Source organism: Muntiacus reevesi, chromosome 20 (genome assembly GCF_963930625.1).
Source record: "Muntiacus reevesi chromosome 20, mMunRee1.1, whole genome shotgun sequence".
NCBI classification, from domain to species: Eukaryota; Metazoa; Chordata; class Mammalia; order Artiodactyla; family Cervidae; genus Muntiacus; species Muntiacus reevesi.
In genome coordinates this window covers 41,411,996-41,427,377 of record NC_089268.1, presented here as the reverse complement: position 1 = coordinate 41,427,377, position 15,382 = coordinate 41,411,996, and the positions used below count along the sequence as shown (strand labels likewise).

Sequence of the window (15,382 nt, the reverse complement as noted above, 5' to 3'; positions counted from 1 at the left end):
GTTTCTCTTCCCTGTTGGGAGCATCATTTTCAAATAACCGTACCATAAATAATTACATTTTACCTTGTTTTTAGTTAGGAACTTAAGATCAGAATTAAGTTCAGAATTAAGACTTTGAAAATAAGCAGCCCATCTGGCTGGCTCCCAACAAATGATTCCATAAGGGTCGTAAATATTTAGCCTGCCCAGCCAATTGTGGTGACTTTCACTCTCTCCCTGATAACTTTCATTTCCTTTCATGAAACTTCAGAAACTTCCTGTGGTGCAAAGGTGTTGAGAGCAAGTGGAACTGGCTGAGAACTTTATCATTTGCAGATATTTGTGTTAAATGAACATTGTGATGTTTCTTTATGGTCGGCTGTACCAAATATGAGTTCCCTGAGAACAGGTCAAGCCTGTAGACAACTGAAAGAAAATGAAAGTTGCTGGAGAAGGAAATGGCAACCCACTCCAGTATTTTTGCCTGGAAAAGTCCATGGACAGAGGAGTCTGGCGGGCTGAAGTCCATGGGATTACATGACTGAGCATGTGTGCACAAGGGTGGAGGGAGATGGATTGGTAGCAATAAAGTGGTAGAACTAAAAAAAAAAAAAGAAAAAAGATAATGAAAGTTGGTTTTGCGCAGTTAGCAATCTAGTTTGAGGATGCAAAGCAAAAAGCACATGATGCAACATGTGACCCCAAATAAACAGTTCCCATGTATTAATTATGGGAAAGCCACACACAAAAACAATTTAATTTCTCTCCCAAACGTGGGAGAGGATAGTGTTAATGTTTTTCTTCATCTTTTAACTTGTGAGAAAACAGGTTTAGATAAATTATTAGGTGGCTCCACCAAGGTCATCCAGCTAGAATGTGGTGGGGTCAGGTTTTGAACCCAGGCAGAGAGAGGTACCAAGACAAAAGGAGCTTTAACTAAGGTTGTAATAAGTTTTAAGGACTGAGATTTATATCTAACTTTACTGTAACCTTGGGCAAGTTATTTCCTTTATATGTCCTCAAGTTCCTTATCTGCAAACCTGCTCCTTCTTCATTGGGTTGTTGTGCAAGTGAATGAGCAGGTGCAGGGCGGGCGCTTAAGCACATTCCTAATGTATAATGACCGCTCAGCGTGGTCAACAACTAAAAATAAACTGACATCACTCATTCTCAGAAGGACTAAGGTCCCTCGAATCTCAGCATCTCCGCCGACTACAGACGTCACGCTTTTATATTAATACAAACTTGAAATCCAAAGGGAACGCAAAGATTGCCTCAGTAAGTCCACTACGGCTAAACAGAGTCACCTGCCCACTCTCTTTTCCCAATTCTCTCCAACTTCCCAGGGGGTTTCTTCGACTTTGGCATGTGAGAGGTGTGACTCAGCTCCTGACGGGCACACGGGGCTTGAAATGTAAGGAGAAGGGAAGCCTTTCAAGGAGTGGACTTTTCCGTGGGTGAGGGGGTCACGGGCCAAGTCTCCTCCCTCAGGGGACGTCGGTGACAGACGAGACGGTGTGCACTCCTCCTCCCCCCCCACACACTTTGGTCACCGCAGTGAGCAAGCCCGTAAACAGGGACGGGCGGCAGCTAGAAGTGTCACACCAGCGGACTTCTTAGCGTCCATCTGATCTGTCCCCACCGCGTCAGTCCCCGGCTCCGCTCTTCACCTCGGCCGCCGCGTTGGGGGCGGGGCCTCCGGAGCGCGGGGCGGGGCCGAGAGCGGCGGGGGGCGGCCCGAGGCCTTAACGGGGCCGCGTAAGCGCGGGCAGAACACCCCCCGCGGCACAGCCTCCCACCCTCGCGCTCCCGCGGCACCGCCCCTGCCCGCCGGAGTCCCGCCCCTGCCCGCCGGAGCCCCGCCCCGCCCGCCGGAGGCTCCGCCCCGCCCGCCGAAGGCCCCGCCCCCGGCCGCAGGAGCCCTGCCCCTCCCGCCCTAACCTTCCCGGCTCCCCGCACACCCCGCTGCTCGCGTCCCGCGCCGCCTGTACTGCAGGAAGGGGCTGCGGGCTCCAGCCGCGCCGGCCCGAGCGCGCCGCCCGCACCATGCCCCGCATAGATGCGGACCTCAAGCTGGACTTCAAGGATGTCCTGCTCCGACCCAAGCGAAGCAGCCTCAAGAGTCGAGCCGAGGTCAGGCCTTTCGAAAGCCGCATTGGGGTGGGATTGTTTGTTTGTTTTTTTTCCGGGGTGGCGCGGGGGAGGTGGGTGAGAGGCGCTGTACTGTGCGCCCACCTCGCCTGCTTTTCACTGTGTCTGGGGGTGAGTGGGACGCCGACCCCCTCTGCTCTTCTCACCACTGGAGAGAGGGAAAGCCAGCTGGTCCCCTGCCAGGACAGGAGGTGTCTGTAAGAGGTCCGAGGTGTCCTTAAGGGGTCCGACTCCGGCCTAAAATCCTCAATGCGTCCGGTTGGGGCGGCGAGGGGAAGCGCACAGCGGAACTAAACCCCAGAGGAGCTAAGACCAAGTGGTCAGCTGATTCAGAAAGAGTGACGGCGAGGGCAGGGGCTGTTTGAGGGGTGCATGTAGGGGAACGCAGCGGAGCCCGGGTGTACTGGGACGGGGATGTTTTTTGGCAGCGTCTCTCTGCGGAGAACTCCGACTGCTTTAGCATCAGGTCCAGCCATGGGATTTATTTTAAGAGGTCTGAAACACAGGGAAACTCCGGGGCAAAAGTTCAGGGTTTACTTTCTGCGTTTCAGTGACTTCTGGGAGTGAGGCTGGGGACCTGTGTGCCTGGCGGCATCCGCTTACTGGACAGCTGGAGTCCAACCCAGTCTTCCAGAAGCTGGAAACACTGGGGTGCGGGTGTGGGGGCTAATGGGACCTCTGTGGGGGGCAGGGGTGGGGGCAGTTTTGCCCATTCTGCCTTAATAATGAGAGCAAAGTCCGAGGAACAGGTGGAGACCAGACTGGAAAGAGCTAGAGGTTGGAGGCAGGAGGAAGGTCAAGTCTTGAAGGATAAATTAGTTGCAGAGATAGGCAGAGTCCCCTGGAGACGTGTATATGGGTGATGGTGGCTTTGCTTGGGGCTTGGAGCTGGAGAGGAAGGTGAGGAAACTGCTGTGTCTGGAGGCAGGGGTTGCAGAAGTAAACAGGGGGAGGCTGAGCCAGCATAGGTTTCTTCCCCCCGCCCTTCCAGGACCATAAATAAATCCCCTTGCGAGGATCTGGGCTGCCTGCCTGCCTGCCTGCGCTGGGCTGGGATTCCTAGCTGCAGTGCCTGGTGCTGCCAGCTGAGGGCTTGTTTGAATTAACTAGAAGCCTCCTGCTTTAGCCAATAATCAGAACCAATCAACTCACCTTCTCAAGCTGGAGGGTTGGCAGCTGGAACCCAGACTGGAAGAGGTGGAGAATGAGTAACCCTTTTCGCTCTGGGTTGGTCAACTCTGTTTGTTCCTGCCCTTCACTTTGTCACTTAGAAGAACAATGAACAGCTTGGATGGCAGGCCCAGACTCCTGAAGTCTCAGCAGTAGCTGGTACCTGAGTCCACACTGAGACGAGATGTGGGGATTTGGGGCAGACTAATAATTTGGTGGCTGCAATAATCTAAATATTGGGTCGCAATTCACTTAGTAAAGAAAAACTTGTTTTGAGAAAAATCATATATTTAAAGCAAGGATGTATTATGTGTGTTTTCGGAAGCAGGAAACCTCTTGTAAAGGTAAAACATTCAGAATTTGTTAGTTGTTGTTCAGTCTCTTAGTCGTGTCTGACTCTTTGCAACCCCACGGACTGCAAGCTTCCCTGTCCTTCACTATCTCCCAGAGTTTGCTCAAACTCATGTCCCTTGAGTCGGTGATGCCATCCAACCATCTCATCCTCCGTCACCCCCTTCTTCTCCTGCGCTAGAATGAATTACCCTTTTCCAGGGAATAGTATGATGTTGTCTTGGGTCATTTGGTTTCATTATTTGGGCTGACTGAAGCTGTTAATGTCCCAGCTTCCCATGATACATTGCAATCTACATGCACACACAGCAGTGAGATCTCGGTGCCCTTGAGAAGTGTTTTCATATTTCCACGTTTGTGGGAGTTTACCAGCTCCCTCCCTGGAAACCTGAATTAACTGGCGTTGCCTTTCCGTTTGGTTCCCATCATGGCTTAGCTGCCTACTGGCCACCCCCATCACCTGACTGCCTGTTTCATTGATATTGAGGGATCTAGGAAGTGAAGTTCCTCAGTTGTGTCCTACTCTTTGCAACCCCACGGACTGTAGCCTGCCAGGTTCCTCTGTCCATGGGATTCTCCAGGCAAGAATACTGGGATGGGTTGCCATTTTCTTCTCCAAGGGATCTTCCTAACCCAGGGATCACACCCAGGTCTCCTGCACTGCAGGCAGACTCTACCGTCTGAGCCACCAGGAAAGCCCATTTGGATCCCATCATGGTTTAGCTGCCTGTTGGGCACCCCCATCCTCTGACTGCCTGCTTCATTGATATTGAGGGATCTAGGAGGACCTCTAACTCCCTCTCAAGGCATGCTCAGTTGGCTGTGGTTGCCTGAAGTTTCCCATAGGCAAATGAAAACTTTGCTTTGTACGACCGGTAGAATCCTGAAGTGTTTGCCTCCAGGCACGGAGATACCTGAGTGTAAATTCGAAACTAAATGGTAAATGGCCGGACTTTGAGCCCAGCCCGAGAGCAGAGGTGAGTGGAGCCAGCAGAGCAAACACCCGCCTCGAGAGCAGTCTGGCTGGGAAGGGAGCCTGGTGACTGTTGACAAGATTCATCACTGCAGCAGTTTTTCTCAGAGCTGGGCCAGCTGCTGGATCCGCCAGGCGAGTGAGCAGGAAATAGAGAGAAAGGCGGGGTGCCCTCCCACTCAGGTTTAGTGCTCCTGCCAGGGCATTGCTACAAGTGTCACATGAAATGAACTTGAGATCAACTCCCGGAGGCTGAGGGTACAGGAGGCCAGGTGACCTTTCTGTGGCTGTACCACATCAACAGTCATCGTCAACTGTCTCGGCATTGTCCGTGTTCCTGTCTTCACAAGTCCTCGGGCCACAAGAATGAAGGGCCGCGGGGCTGCATTTAGGTATATTTTCAGAGGACGTGACATGTGGGTTGGGCAGGGCCTCTGACATGCTGAGGGGGTGACCGCATCCCTGACAGCCTGAGAATCCTCTTCCTTGGGACCCATTCCTTGCTCCAGTGACCCACCCTTGTCCTTACGCGAGTAAGATGTTTAAAGAAAACCACAAACCTCACGGCACAACTGTAATGTTGGAAGTCGGACAGTGGAGGAGTTTGCAGCGGAAAACTGGTCGCTTGGGCTGGGACAGAGAAGACAAGACCCAATGAGTCTCCTAAAGACTCTGTAGTCTTTTTCTCACCAGAGGTCCAGTGAGAAATGGACCAGCTCCAGTGAGTTCTGGTCCAACTTCAGTGGACAGCAGGCTGGCCTGAGGGGAACAAGGCCATGGCAGAGTAGAGAGGAGATTGCCTGGAGGAAAGGAGACCTGGGTTCTTCCAGGCTCTGAGCCAGTTGTGTTATTACCTGGGTTCTGTGCTTGCTGGGCCTGCTGTAACCAAGTACCACAGACTGGCTGTCTCATACAACAGGGGTTTATTGTCTCTCGGTTCTGGAAGCCCCAGGTCAAGATGTCAACAGCTTGGGTTCCTGCTGAGAGCTCTGAGGGAGAATCTTCCTTACCTCTCCCCTGCCTTCAGATTGTTGACACACAACCTGGATGTTCCTTGGCTGCAAGCATTGTTCCAGTCTCTGCCTTCCCCTTCAATCAGCATTCTCCCTTGCTGTGTGTCTCTGTCCAAATTTCCCCTTTTTATAAGAACACCAGTCATACTGGAGTGGGACATACCTTAATGATCTCATCTTACCTTGATTACCCACAAAGACCTTAATTCCAAAAAGGTCATGTTCACAGGTACTGATGGCTGGTATTTCAGTGCCTTTTGGAGGAGAGACAGTTCCAACTGTAACAGCCTCTGTAAATGTTGCTCTGTAACACTGAAGGGTTTGACTAGGCTTGCTTTTCATGAATGCATCAGAATCACCTAGGAAGACACTCCTAAATACACACATTGTCTCCATCACAAAGGTTCTGATTTATGAAGTTGGGGCAGATTGAGCATGTGTATTTTGGAAATCATCGTACGTGATTCTGATGTGCACACAGGTGCCGGGGGCTGGCCACTGGAGCCTTCGTACTGTGGAGCACCGTGGTTTTGTGGTGGTATGCGACTGCATGTGCTTCCCTGAATCCTGACACCTGATGGTGAAACATCCAGGGGACCAGGCACATTCAGAGGGCCGGGCTGGGGCCCACCACATGTTGCCCTGAAAGGCTGGGAGCCAAAACACAATCCCATCCTTACCCTTAGCCAGACATTAATTATTTGCATCCTTTTTGAGCCACTCGGACCACAGAGGGGAAAGGCATTGCCCCTGCACTTATAGTCTACACGTGAGACTGGTACCGAGTAACATAGTCAGAGAATTGCTTTAATCGGTGCCATCCATAGGTTTAGGCAAGAGGCCCCTGCCCCAGACCCCAGTTTTGTCCCCCTCCTCATTGGACAGAGCTGAAGGCTGGGCCTTTCCCTCTGGGCCATGCTGTAGATACTCAGGATCCTGGATTTCCTGCCTAGATGACTTTGAACTGATTCGAGGGCCTGCACAGGGCAGGGGGGTAGGGGGTGGGGGATCTTCTCCAGGTGTGTTTTCTAAGGGCCAGCCATGCTGCTCAGGTGCCCGCCTCTTTATCTCAGAGAGTGGCCAGGTCACTGCTGCTTGAGGGATAGATGTGTGGACATGGAGGTTAGCATGTAGGCTGAAGTGTCCCTGTGTGCACAAAAGGATGTGTGTGAGAAGAGATGGCCAGGACCGGCTCCCATGACACCATGTTCTAGTGCTTTCCAGGCCCTTAATGAAACTGTTGTCCAGGAAGGACCACAGAGCAAAATTTGTGTAGCAGCTTCTTGTACGTTGCTCATGATGTTGAGATATTTAGAAACGTGGTAGATGGGCTTCTGGTTGAGGTTTTGGGCCCTCAAACATTGGGCTGTAGGACTGACTGTGACAAAAGTGAAAGTGTGTTATTTGCCCAGTCGTGTCTGACTCTGTGACTGCATGGGCTATCGCCTATCAGGCTCCTCTGTCCATGGGACTCTCCAGGCAAGAATACTGGAGTGGGTCGCCATTCCCTTCTCCAGGGAATGTTTCTGACCCAGGGATTGAACCTGGGTCTCCTGCCTTGCAGGCAGATTCTTTACCCTCTGAGCCACCAGGGAAGCAAGAGCAGTGGAAACGTGTATTTTTGAGGTGGAGGAGGGGTGGCTTATTACTTTATGTGCCCTTTCAAATGAGGCTTAGCAGAGAGGGAGTTTGGAGGTGCTATATTTGGTGCCTTGACCAGCTGTGGCAGATTAAATGCCAGGTTTAGTTTCTGGTGACTAGGATATTTAAAATATTTCTCTCAGTAAACAACTGGTCTGTTTTTGGGTGTGTGTCTTTCTGTGTACATAAGGTCGGAGCAGATATTTTATTTCTCATTCCTAGAATTAATGATTGCATAGACTCTGCCATGTGGAAGAGACTAGACACAAGGGGAAGCGTTCATTGTCAAGGCTGACTTCCTCCATGGAGAACAGTTTTTTGCCTACTGCCTATAGGTTTTTGGAGTGCCCCCTGCCCCCCTCAAAAAACCACTGTGAGCCCAGCTGGGTGCAGAGTATAGCTGCTCTTCCCATGCATCTTGGAAGCAGTGTTAGTAATTTGAGACCAAGAAATCCTGATTGTTGTGAGCCTGCGGAGCCAAAATGTTAGAGGGCCATTAGCAGCCCAGAAGGGTGCAATGAATAGTTCCTGTCAGTTATCTTTTAGGATGCAGATCGAACTTGCTTCACTGAAGTAGAACCAAGCATGGTAATAAAGGAAGTGGGGGAAAGGGATGTGCTGCCTCCCAACAGTGCCCCCGCGGTCTCTTTTCCCCTCGCTGATATTGTTTAAGGCCGGTGCCGCCGTGTTAATGACCTCATTCGCTCAGGAAGCCTTCTGTGTGTAGAAGAGCAGGAGATGCGAAAAGCCCCAAAGACCTAGGTGTCCCCTGGTGTCTTGACATGCTGATGGCAAAGCGAGAGTTGCTTCCTAAAAATCAGTTCATAGGTACCGTTTTGTTCCAGATTCCGTGCATACGCGTTACTGTGCGATATTTGTTTTTCTCTTTCTGACTCACTTCACTCAGTAACAGGCTCTAGGTACATCCACCTCACTACAAGTGACTCAGGTACTGAGGAACCTATTTGCAGGAGAGGAACGGAGACACAGATGTAGAGAAGGGGCTTGTGGACACCGCGGAGGGTGGGACCAGCTGAGAAAGTAGCATTGACACGTATACACTGGTGGTGGTGATGGTGGTTTAGTCGCTAAGTCGTGTCCAACTCTTGAGACCCCATAGATTGTAGCCCTCTAGGCTCCTCTGCCCATGGGATTCTCCAGGCAAGAATACTGGAGCAGGTTGCCATTTCCTTCTCCAGGGGATCTTTCCAACTCAGGGATTGAACCCAGGTCTCCTGCATTGCAGGGAGATTCTCTACCAGCTGAGCCACAAGGGAAGCCCAAGAATACTGGTGTGGGTAGCCTATCCCTTCTCCAGCGGATTTTCCCAACCCAGGAATCGAACCAGAGTCTTCTGCATTGCAGGCAGATTCTTTACCAACTGAGCTATCAGGGAAGCCATGTGCACACTATTATGTGTAAAACAGATATCTAGTGGGAAATTCCTATATAACACGGAGCTAAGCCTGGTGCTCTGTGATGACCTAGAAGGATGGGATGGATGAGGAGAGGGAGGATATAATTATGACTGATTCACGTTGTGTGGCAGAAGCCCACACAACAGTGTAAAGCAATTTTTATTAAAAAGTAATTTAAAAAAAGAGAAAGTTACTTCCAATGAAAAATAAAAGGCTCTAGATAAACACTGGTAGGAAATGATTATTGCCATGGTCCTTAGTAAGCTGGGATTAATGTGGGTCCAGATTCTTGCAGCAGCTTAAGATTCACACCTGGGTTTGCGCTACCAGTTCTCCTTGGGGAAGCACCCCCTTCCACGAGGGGCTGTGTCCCGCAGGGTCCAACTAAGGAAACAGGACTGAATATTTAAAACAGGAAATTTAATATGAGGCAGTGTGGCTCAGCGGAGATGCCAGAGGGGATACCAGGGACCCCAGGGACTGACTGCAGAGAAACCACTTCCAAAGTGGAGGGTCCCAAGGCCTGGGATCACTCTGTGAGGTAGAACCATGACCCAGCAGGCCATGGCCGAGGGGGTCTGCAGAACTACTCTACTTGGACCCAGGGCCGTCTCCTCCCTTGTCCCACAAGTGACCCTATTGGCCAAACCCAGCCAGAAAGCAGCCTGGGAAGTGGAGCCTGGCGGTGTGTGTGTGTGTGTAGGTCCTTAGATAAGAGCAGAGCAGGCGTAGGGTGAGCACTGCCTCTGGGCACATACATGGCTGTCTTTGTATGGCAGCTGGGGATCTGCCCCGGGATAAAGCCATGATTTTGATTCTGCTAGCTCTTGGCGAACACCTGGCCCTACTCACTGCTTTTGCTGAGCCCGCCTTCCTGGCTTAGCTCTCGTTCTGGATTCCTGATCTCTTGAGTTAGTCATAAATACCCTGAGGTTGGAATTAGGGAAGAATTGGAGCTGTGTTTGCAAATCAGAAACCAGTAGTCATGTGCATAGACATGGCTGTCTGAAAGATGCTGGTAGTCATGAAACAGTGGAGAAGGCTGAAGGGCACAGGGCTTAATGGGGGTTGCAGCTGACTGCAGGGTGAGAGTGGAGTGCCTGGTTCTCTCAGAAGGTGGGAATTAAAGGGAGGGCCTTGGGTGGCGGGGAAGACTGGACTGGATTTTCCCAGAAGGGAAACCGTGGTGTTTGGGGCTGGCATGAAGCAGGCTGGGGACAGAAGGTGGCGGGGGGGATGGGAGAGGCTGTTGAGGGAGAGAGCTTCCAATTTGGAGGCTGGGCTTGATGGCAGAACACGTGGTGCCTTGACCTGGTTTCTTGAGGATCAGAAGGATCCGAGTTCAGTTTTTGCACCTGGATAACAACCCGTGTTTCCATTTCCTCAGGGACTCGCTTGTGTTTGGAACCCCTGGCCCAACCCCTAAGAGGACCCAGGGACATACACTTCCTTTGTGTCTTTTCATTTGCTCCAAACTCTAGAAATTCTGCCCCAATCACATAAAGAACCAAGGACTTCTTTCCCCTCTTGCAATAGGTGGACCTTGAGCGAACCTTCACATTTCGGAACTCGAAGCAGACCTATTCGGGGATTCCCATCATTGTGGCCAACATGGACACCGTGGGAACGTTTGAGATGGCGGTGGTGATGTCACAGGTAGGACGATGGGCTGTTTCCCTCTGGTGCTCACACTGGACAGCTTGTCATACACGGGAGAGGAGAAAAGTGAGACATTTCAGGTCATTCACTGTGGCCAAACTAATTGGTTCTATGTCTGATTGTTGCTGGAGGCCCTTCTTTTTCTCTCTTCCATCAGAAGGTAGGTGGAGTCTGGACTATGCATTCAAGGAGGTGGTCTAGATCTGATGCCGATCAAGTCTTGGAGACCATCCTTAATCATTAACTTCTCCCACCTGGAGGGTGTTTCAGTATCTGCAAAATAGCTCAAAGATATTGTCATGTGTATCCCTTGATGGGGAGTTTTGGGTGAAGTAGAAAAGGATAGCTTTATTGCTTTGCCATTGAATCTACCTGCAGAGCAGGAGACCTGGGTTCGATTCCTGGGTCAGGAAGATCCCCTGGAGAAGGCAACCCACTCCAGTATTCTTGCCTGGAGAATTCCATGGACAGAGGAACCTGGGTTTACAGTCCATGGGGTCGCAAAGAGTTGGACATGGCTGAGCGACTAACACACTCATTGCTTTGCCAGACAAAGGGGGACACAATGGACTAACATCTTCAAAACTGTGTGTCTGCACTTGGGAAAGACAGTGACAAGTTGTGTAGTCATTGTTCGGAGGGTGTGATCAGCTCACAGGCAATCTTCTGATGGGTTGGTGGTGAGGTAAGTAGGAGTCAGTGTTTTCAACCTTCAGGTCCAACTGTCTATGGTCTACAGGCTTGTGGGCAGCATGAAAAGTAGTGTCAGTCACTCAGTCGTGTCTGACTCTTTGGCGGCCCCTGGATGGTAGCCCACCAGACTTCTCTGTCCGTAAAGTTCTCAAGGCAAGAATACTGGAGTGGGTTGCCATCCCTTCTCTAGGGGTCTCCCCAACCCGGGGATCAAACCGGTGTCTCCTGCACTGGCTGAGCCATCAGGAATGTAGGCAGCATACCATCCTTAATCATTAACTTCTCCCACCTGGAAGGTGTTTCAGTATCTGCAAAATAGCTCAAAGATATAGTCATGTGTATCCTTTGATGGGGAAGCAGGACTTTGCTCCCAGGCTGCTCTTCACTGTTTGTTACTCCCTGGTCTCCCCTCCTTTGCCTAATTAGTAACTGTTTGAATCTGCCCGTTGGAACTCAGGGAAGGTCTTTGGAGGCTGAGTAAAGGCTGTTTCCTATAATCAAAGCAATGGGGAGGGGCGGGACTGAAAAGCTGTGCCCAGGAGCCTCACAGGACCCTGCTCAGTTTCAGACCTGCATCCATTTCTTCCTTAAAAATTCCTGTTATAGTTTTGGAAATTAGAGATACAAAACGAAGTTGGACGTCATGCCATATTATAATGTTAGAGAAGTGTCATATTTAGAAGAGTGACAGCACCTTTTGAAAGACAGAATCACTTTGTTCTATAACATTGATTATATCACAATATAGGAAACTTAGGTGCCAAGCACTGGACGGAACGTGGATGAGGAGGTCACAGCTCCACCAGATGGTTTCCGAGGAAACCAAGGCAGAGACAGGAGAGGTCACTTGGCCCAAGGCATTTAGGCAAATAGACATAGAGCCGAGATGCAGACCCAGACTGACTCCAGCATAAAGGGTCTGCCTCCCAACTTACGCTGGCAGATAATAGTGCAAGCTCAGGGTCCCTGGAACCGGCTGCTGTCTTTCTGCCTGTCAAGGGAGTCATATCCTGGGCTTGGGAAAATAAAGGCAAAGTTACTGTGGGCAGAACCTTCGTCTCACGCATCTGTGTCTGCATTTGGATTCAAGGTTCAGTGCATCTTAACTCATCATCGATGTGAAATGTGTGCTTCTGATGCTCAGAGCCTGTGCATCTATTTCCATAGACAATGCCTGCCAAGTGAAAAGATAAATCCAATTAGTTGAAAGAGCTTCTTGCTGTGGGCAGCACGTCTAACCTCAGGAGGTGCTGGGATTCATTATTAGCCAGTGATTAGAAGGAAGATTTTCAAACAAATTATGAACTCACCAAATGGTGTAGGGGGTGGTCTGCCTGAGGTCTGAGTCCAGGATCAGTTGCATCATCTGTCCGCACTCAGCCCCCATTGAGCTTTGGGCCGGAGGCTAACAAATTAATTGGAAAAGGAATTTGTGTTTTTTTTTTTTCTCCCTATCTTTCCCTCACTCTGCTGTGATCAGCCATTGCTCTTCATGAATTATGTATTTGTGTAAAAGTGCATGAAATCAGGGAGGGATTAATAGCCCTGATTAATTCACATATCAGATTACTGTTTCATGAGAAACAGAGAACTTGCTAGGCTCTTCCCATTTGCACAGGAAAGACTTTCCATAAATGAAAATAGCTAATCATATGTGGGTCCTATGAATTTTCCATTTCTAGAATGCTGAGTTAGTTCCTTGCATCAGTAAAGTCAGAGAACTTTTTAATGGGGGAGATAGACTGAGAGAAGTTAGGAGTGAGACCCCTATACAGGAGGTGGAGGAGCCTGGGTTCTGCATTCAGATTTGAGTTTGATTCTGACCTTTGCCCACTTTTTGGCCAAGCCTTGGTTAAATTTCTTAAATGTAAGTTTTTCAAGCCCCATCTTTGCCTATGAAGTTACTGTTGTTGTACAAAGTTGTTCTGAGAAGTACATGAAATAATGTATGCAAAATTCTTGTGCAAAATAAATGTTCAGTAAACCCTTGCTGGGTTGGTGGTCATAGTTTTAGAATTAGGATTTATGTACTTCCTTCCCTCAAGAATACCAGCTGCCTGATGTGTTTATCTTTTAACAGGAAATGTTTAGGTCGTGAACACAAAGAGAAGCTTTCAGGTAGAAGCTGAGGTTCTTTTGGGTTGACTAAGCATCACTAAGCGCCAGTACTTTGGCCACCTGATGCAAAGAGCTGACTCATTGGAAAAGACCCCGATGCTGGGAAAGATTGAGGGCAGAAGTGGGCAATGGAAGAGAATGAGATGGTTGGATGGCATCACCGACTCAATGGACATGAGTTTGAGCAAACTTTGGGAGAGAGTGAAGGACAGGGATGCCTGGCGTGGTGCAGTCCATGGGGTCGCAGAGAGTCAGACATGACTTAGCGACTGAACAAGAAGAAGAAGCATCACTTTGCCTTCGGGCTGTGCTGCTGACCAGCCGGAGACCAGCCCTCTGCTGCTCTTGGCCTGTCACGTGTGGGCTGGACCAGAGCTCTCAGAACCCTCCCTCCTCCTTTCCCACCCCTGCCTCTTGGCATTGCCTCTTCAGTCTTGAATGCTGTGTTGGCTAATGAGATTAGAATGGTCCTGTGATTTCCCCGGTTACACCTTCCTCTGTTTGGGGCCCCTCGGAGCATATTCAAAGCAAATGAAGCGTGAAAGGCTGGAACACTGGGTGGTTTTGTGTTGGTGGTTTAACCTCACCATATGGAGGAAGGCGGGGTGGGGCTCACCTGACTTCTCGTCCTAATGGTGCCTTTCCCTTTTGTTTCCTAGCACTCTATGTTTACAGCGATTCACAAGCATTATACCCTGGATGACTGGAAGCTCTTTGCAGCTAATCACCCAGAATGCCTGCAGGTAAGACTCTATCCTGGTTATACATGACCTTTGTTGTCCAGGAAGGGAAATGTCAGGGTAGTCAAAAGGATTTGAGTTGGCAGCAGATAGACACACAGACTCCCAGGCGATAGTGAAGGACAGGGAAGCCTGGCGTGCTGTAGTCGACTTAGCATCCGAACAGTAACAACAGACACGCAGTCCCAAAGAGAAATTGGGGAAGGCAATAGGGAACCCACAGCCCTTGATCGTTGCTAGGAATTTGCCAAGGAAACCTGTTCTGTACTCCTTTTTAAAAATATGATGATTTACCTGTAAGGAGCATATTTTTCTCCCCTTGGAAAGTGAAGTGTTTTGTCATGAGAGCTTGCGGAGGTCCCAGCAGGGTCAGTCCTGCCAGGGATTGAGTACATTCCGAACATGCCTTTTATCTAGAAAAAACATCTAATTATAATAAGTTGTTATAATTGGAGCTGAATATGGTGGAGCAGAATAAACAGTATGCTGTCCAGGATGACTTTAATCAAAAAGGCAGATAATACAAAGTATTGGTGTAGATGTGCAGAAATTGGAACCCTCTGACATGGCTGGTGGGAATGTAACATGGAGCCACTGCTTTGGAACACAGTTCGGCAATTTCTCAGAAGGCTCAACATAGGAGTTACCATATCACCTAACAATTCTATTTCTAGAATAGAGCCAACAGCTATAAAAATATATGTTCACACAAAACCTTATACAGGGATATTGATGCATGCTTAGTTACTCACTCATGTCCGACTCTTTGCAACCCCATGGACTTCAGACCACCAGGTCCTCTGTCCAAGGGGATTCTCCGGGCAAGAATACTGGAGTGGGTTGCTGTGCACTCCTCCAGGGGATCTTCCCGACCCAGGGATCGAACCCAGGTCTCTCAAGTCTCCCGCATTGCAGACAGATTCTTTACCATCTGAACCACTAGGGAAGCCCACACGGATGTTCATAGTAGCACTATTCATGGTAGCCAAATGGTTCATGTGTCCAGCTGATGAACAAACAAAACCTCGTATATTCATAGGGTGGAATATTCAGCTAAGAAGGGCAATAAAGTACTGATTCATGCTACAACATGAATGAACCTTGGAAATGAAACTGTTCACCTCAAACTGGGACTTGGACCCACATGGCCGGGACTCAAACCCAACCAAACCCATGGTCTTTCAACTGATCTCACACACTGGGGTTTCAGGACCTAAGGAAGCTCAGGTTGTTGTTGTTTTATCGAAGAAAGAATTCAATGTGAGACAAAGTGATAGGTGTACTGCATGCTAAGTGGCTTCAGTTGTGTCCAGCTCTTTGTGACCCCATGGACTGTAGCCCACCAGGCTCTCCTGTTATTAGGGATTTCCAGGCAAGAATACTGGAGTGAGTTGCCATGTCCTTCTCGAGGGGATCTTCCTGATCCAGGGATCAAACCTACATCTCTTATGTCTCCTGCATTGGGAGGCAGATCCT

The 15,382-nt window shown here is 49.6% G+C and overlaps 1 protein-coding gene across 2 annotated transcripts in view; it reads left to right on the top strand.

Moving 5' to 3' along the window:
* Positions 1-1,900: 1,900 nt before the first annotated feature.
* The window catches only part of GMPR (guanosine monophosphate reductase), a 58,411-nt gene continuing 44,929 nt past the window's right edge, over positions 1,901-15,382 (top strand). Inside the window, exons 1-3 of one of the 2 annotated variants that reach the window (XM_065911947.1) lie at positions 1,901-2,112; positions 10,233-10,352; positions 13,826-13,909. In XM_065911947.1, the coding sequence (XP_065768019.1) occupies positions 2,026-2,112; positions 10,233-10,352; positions 13,826-13,909 (291 nt within the window). In that variant the 5' untranslated portion in view covers positions 1,901-2,025. The remainder of the gene's footprint in view (positions 2,113-10,232; positions 10,353-13,825; positions 13,910-15,382) is intronic. The other variant, XM_065911948.1, reaches the window with a different exon arrangement.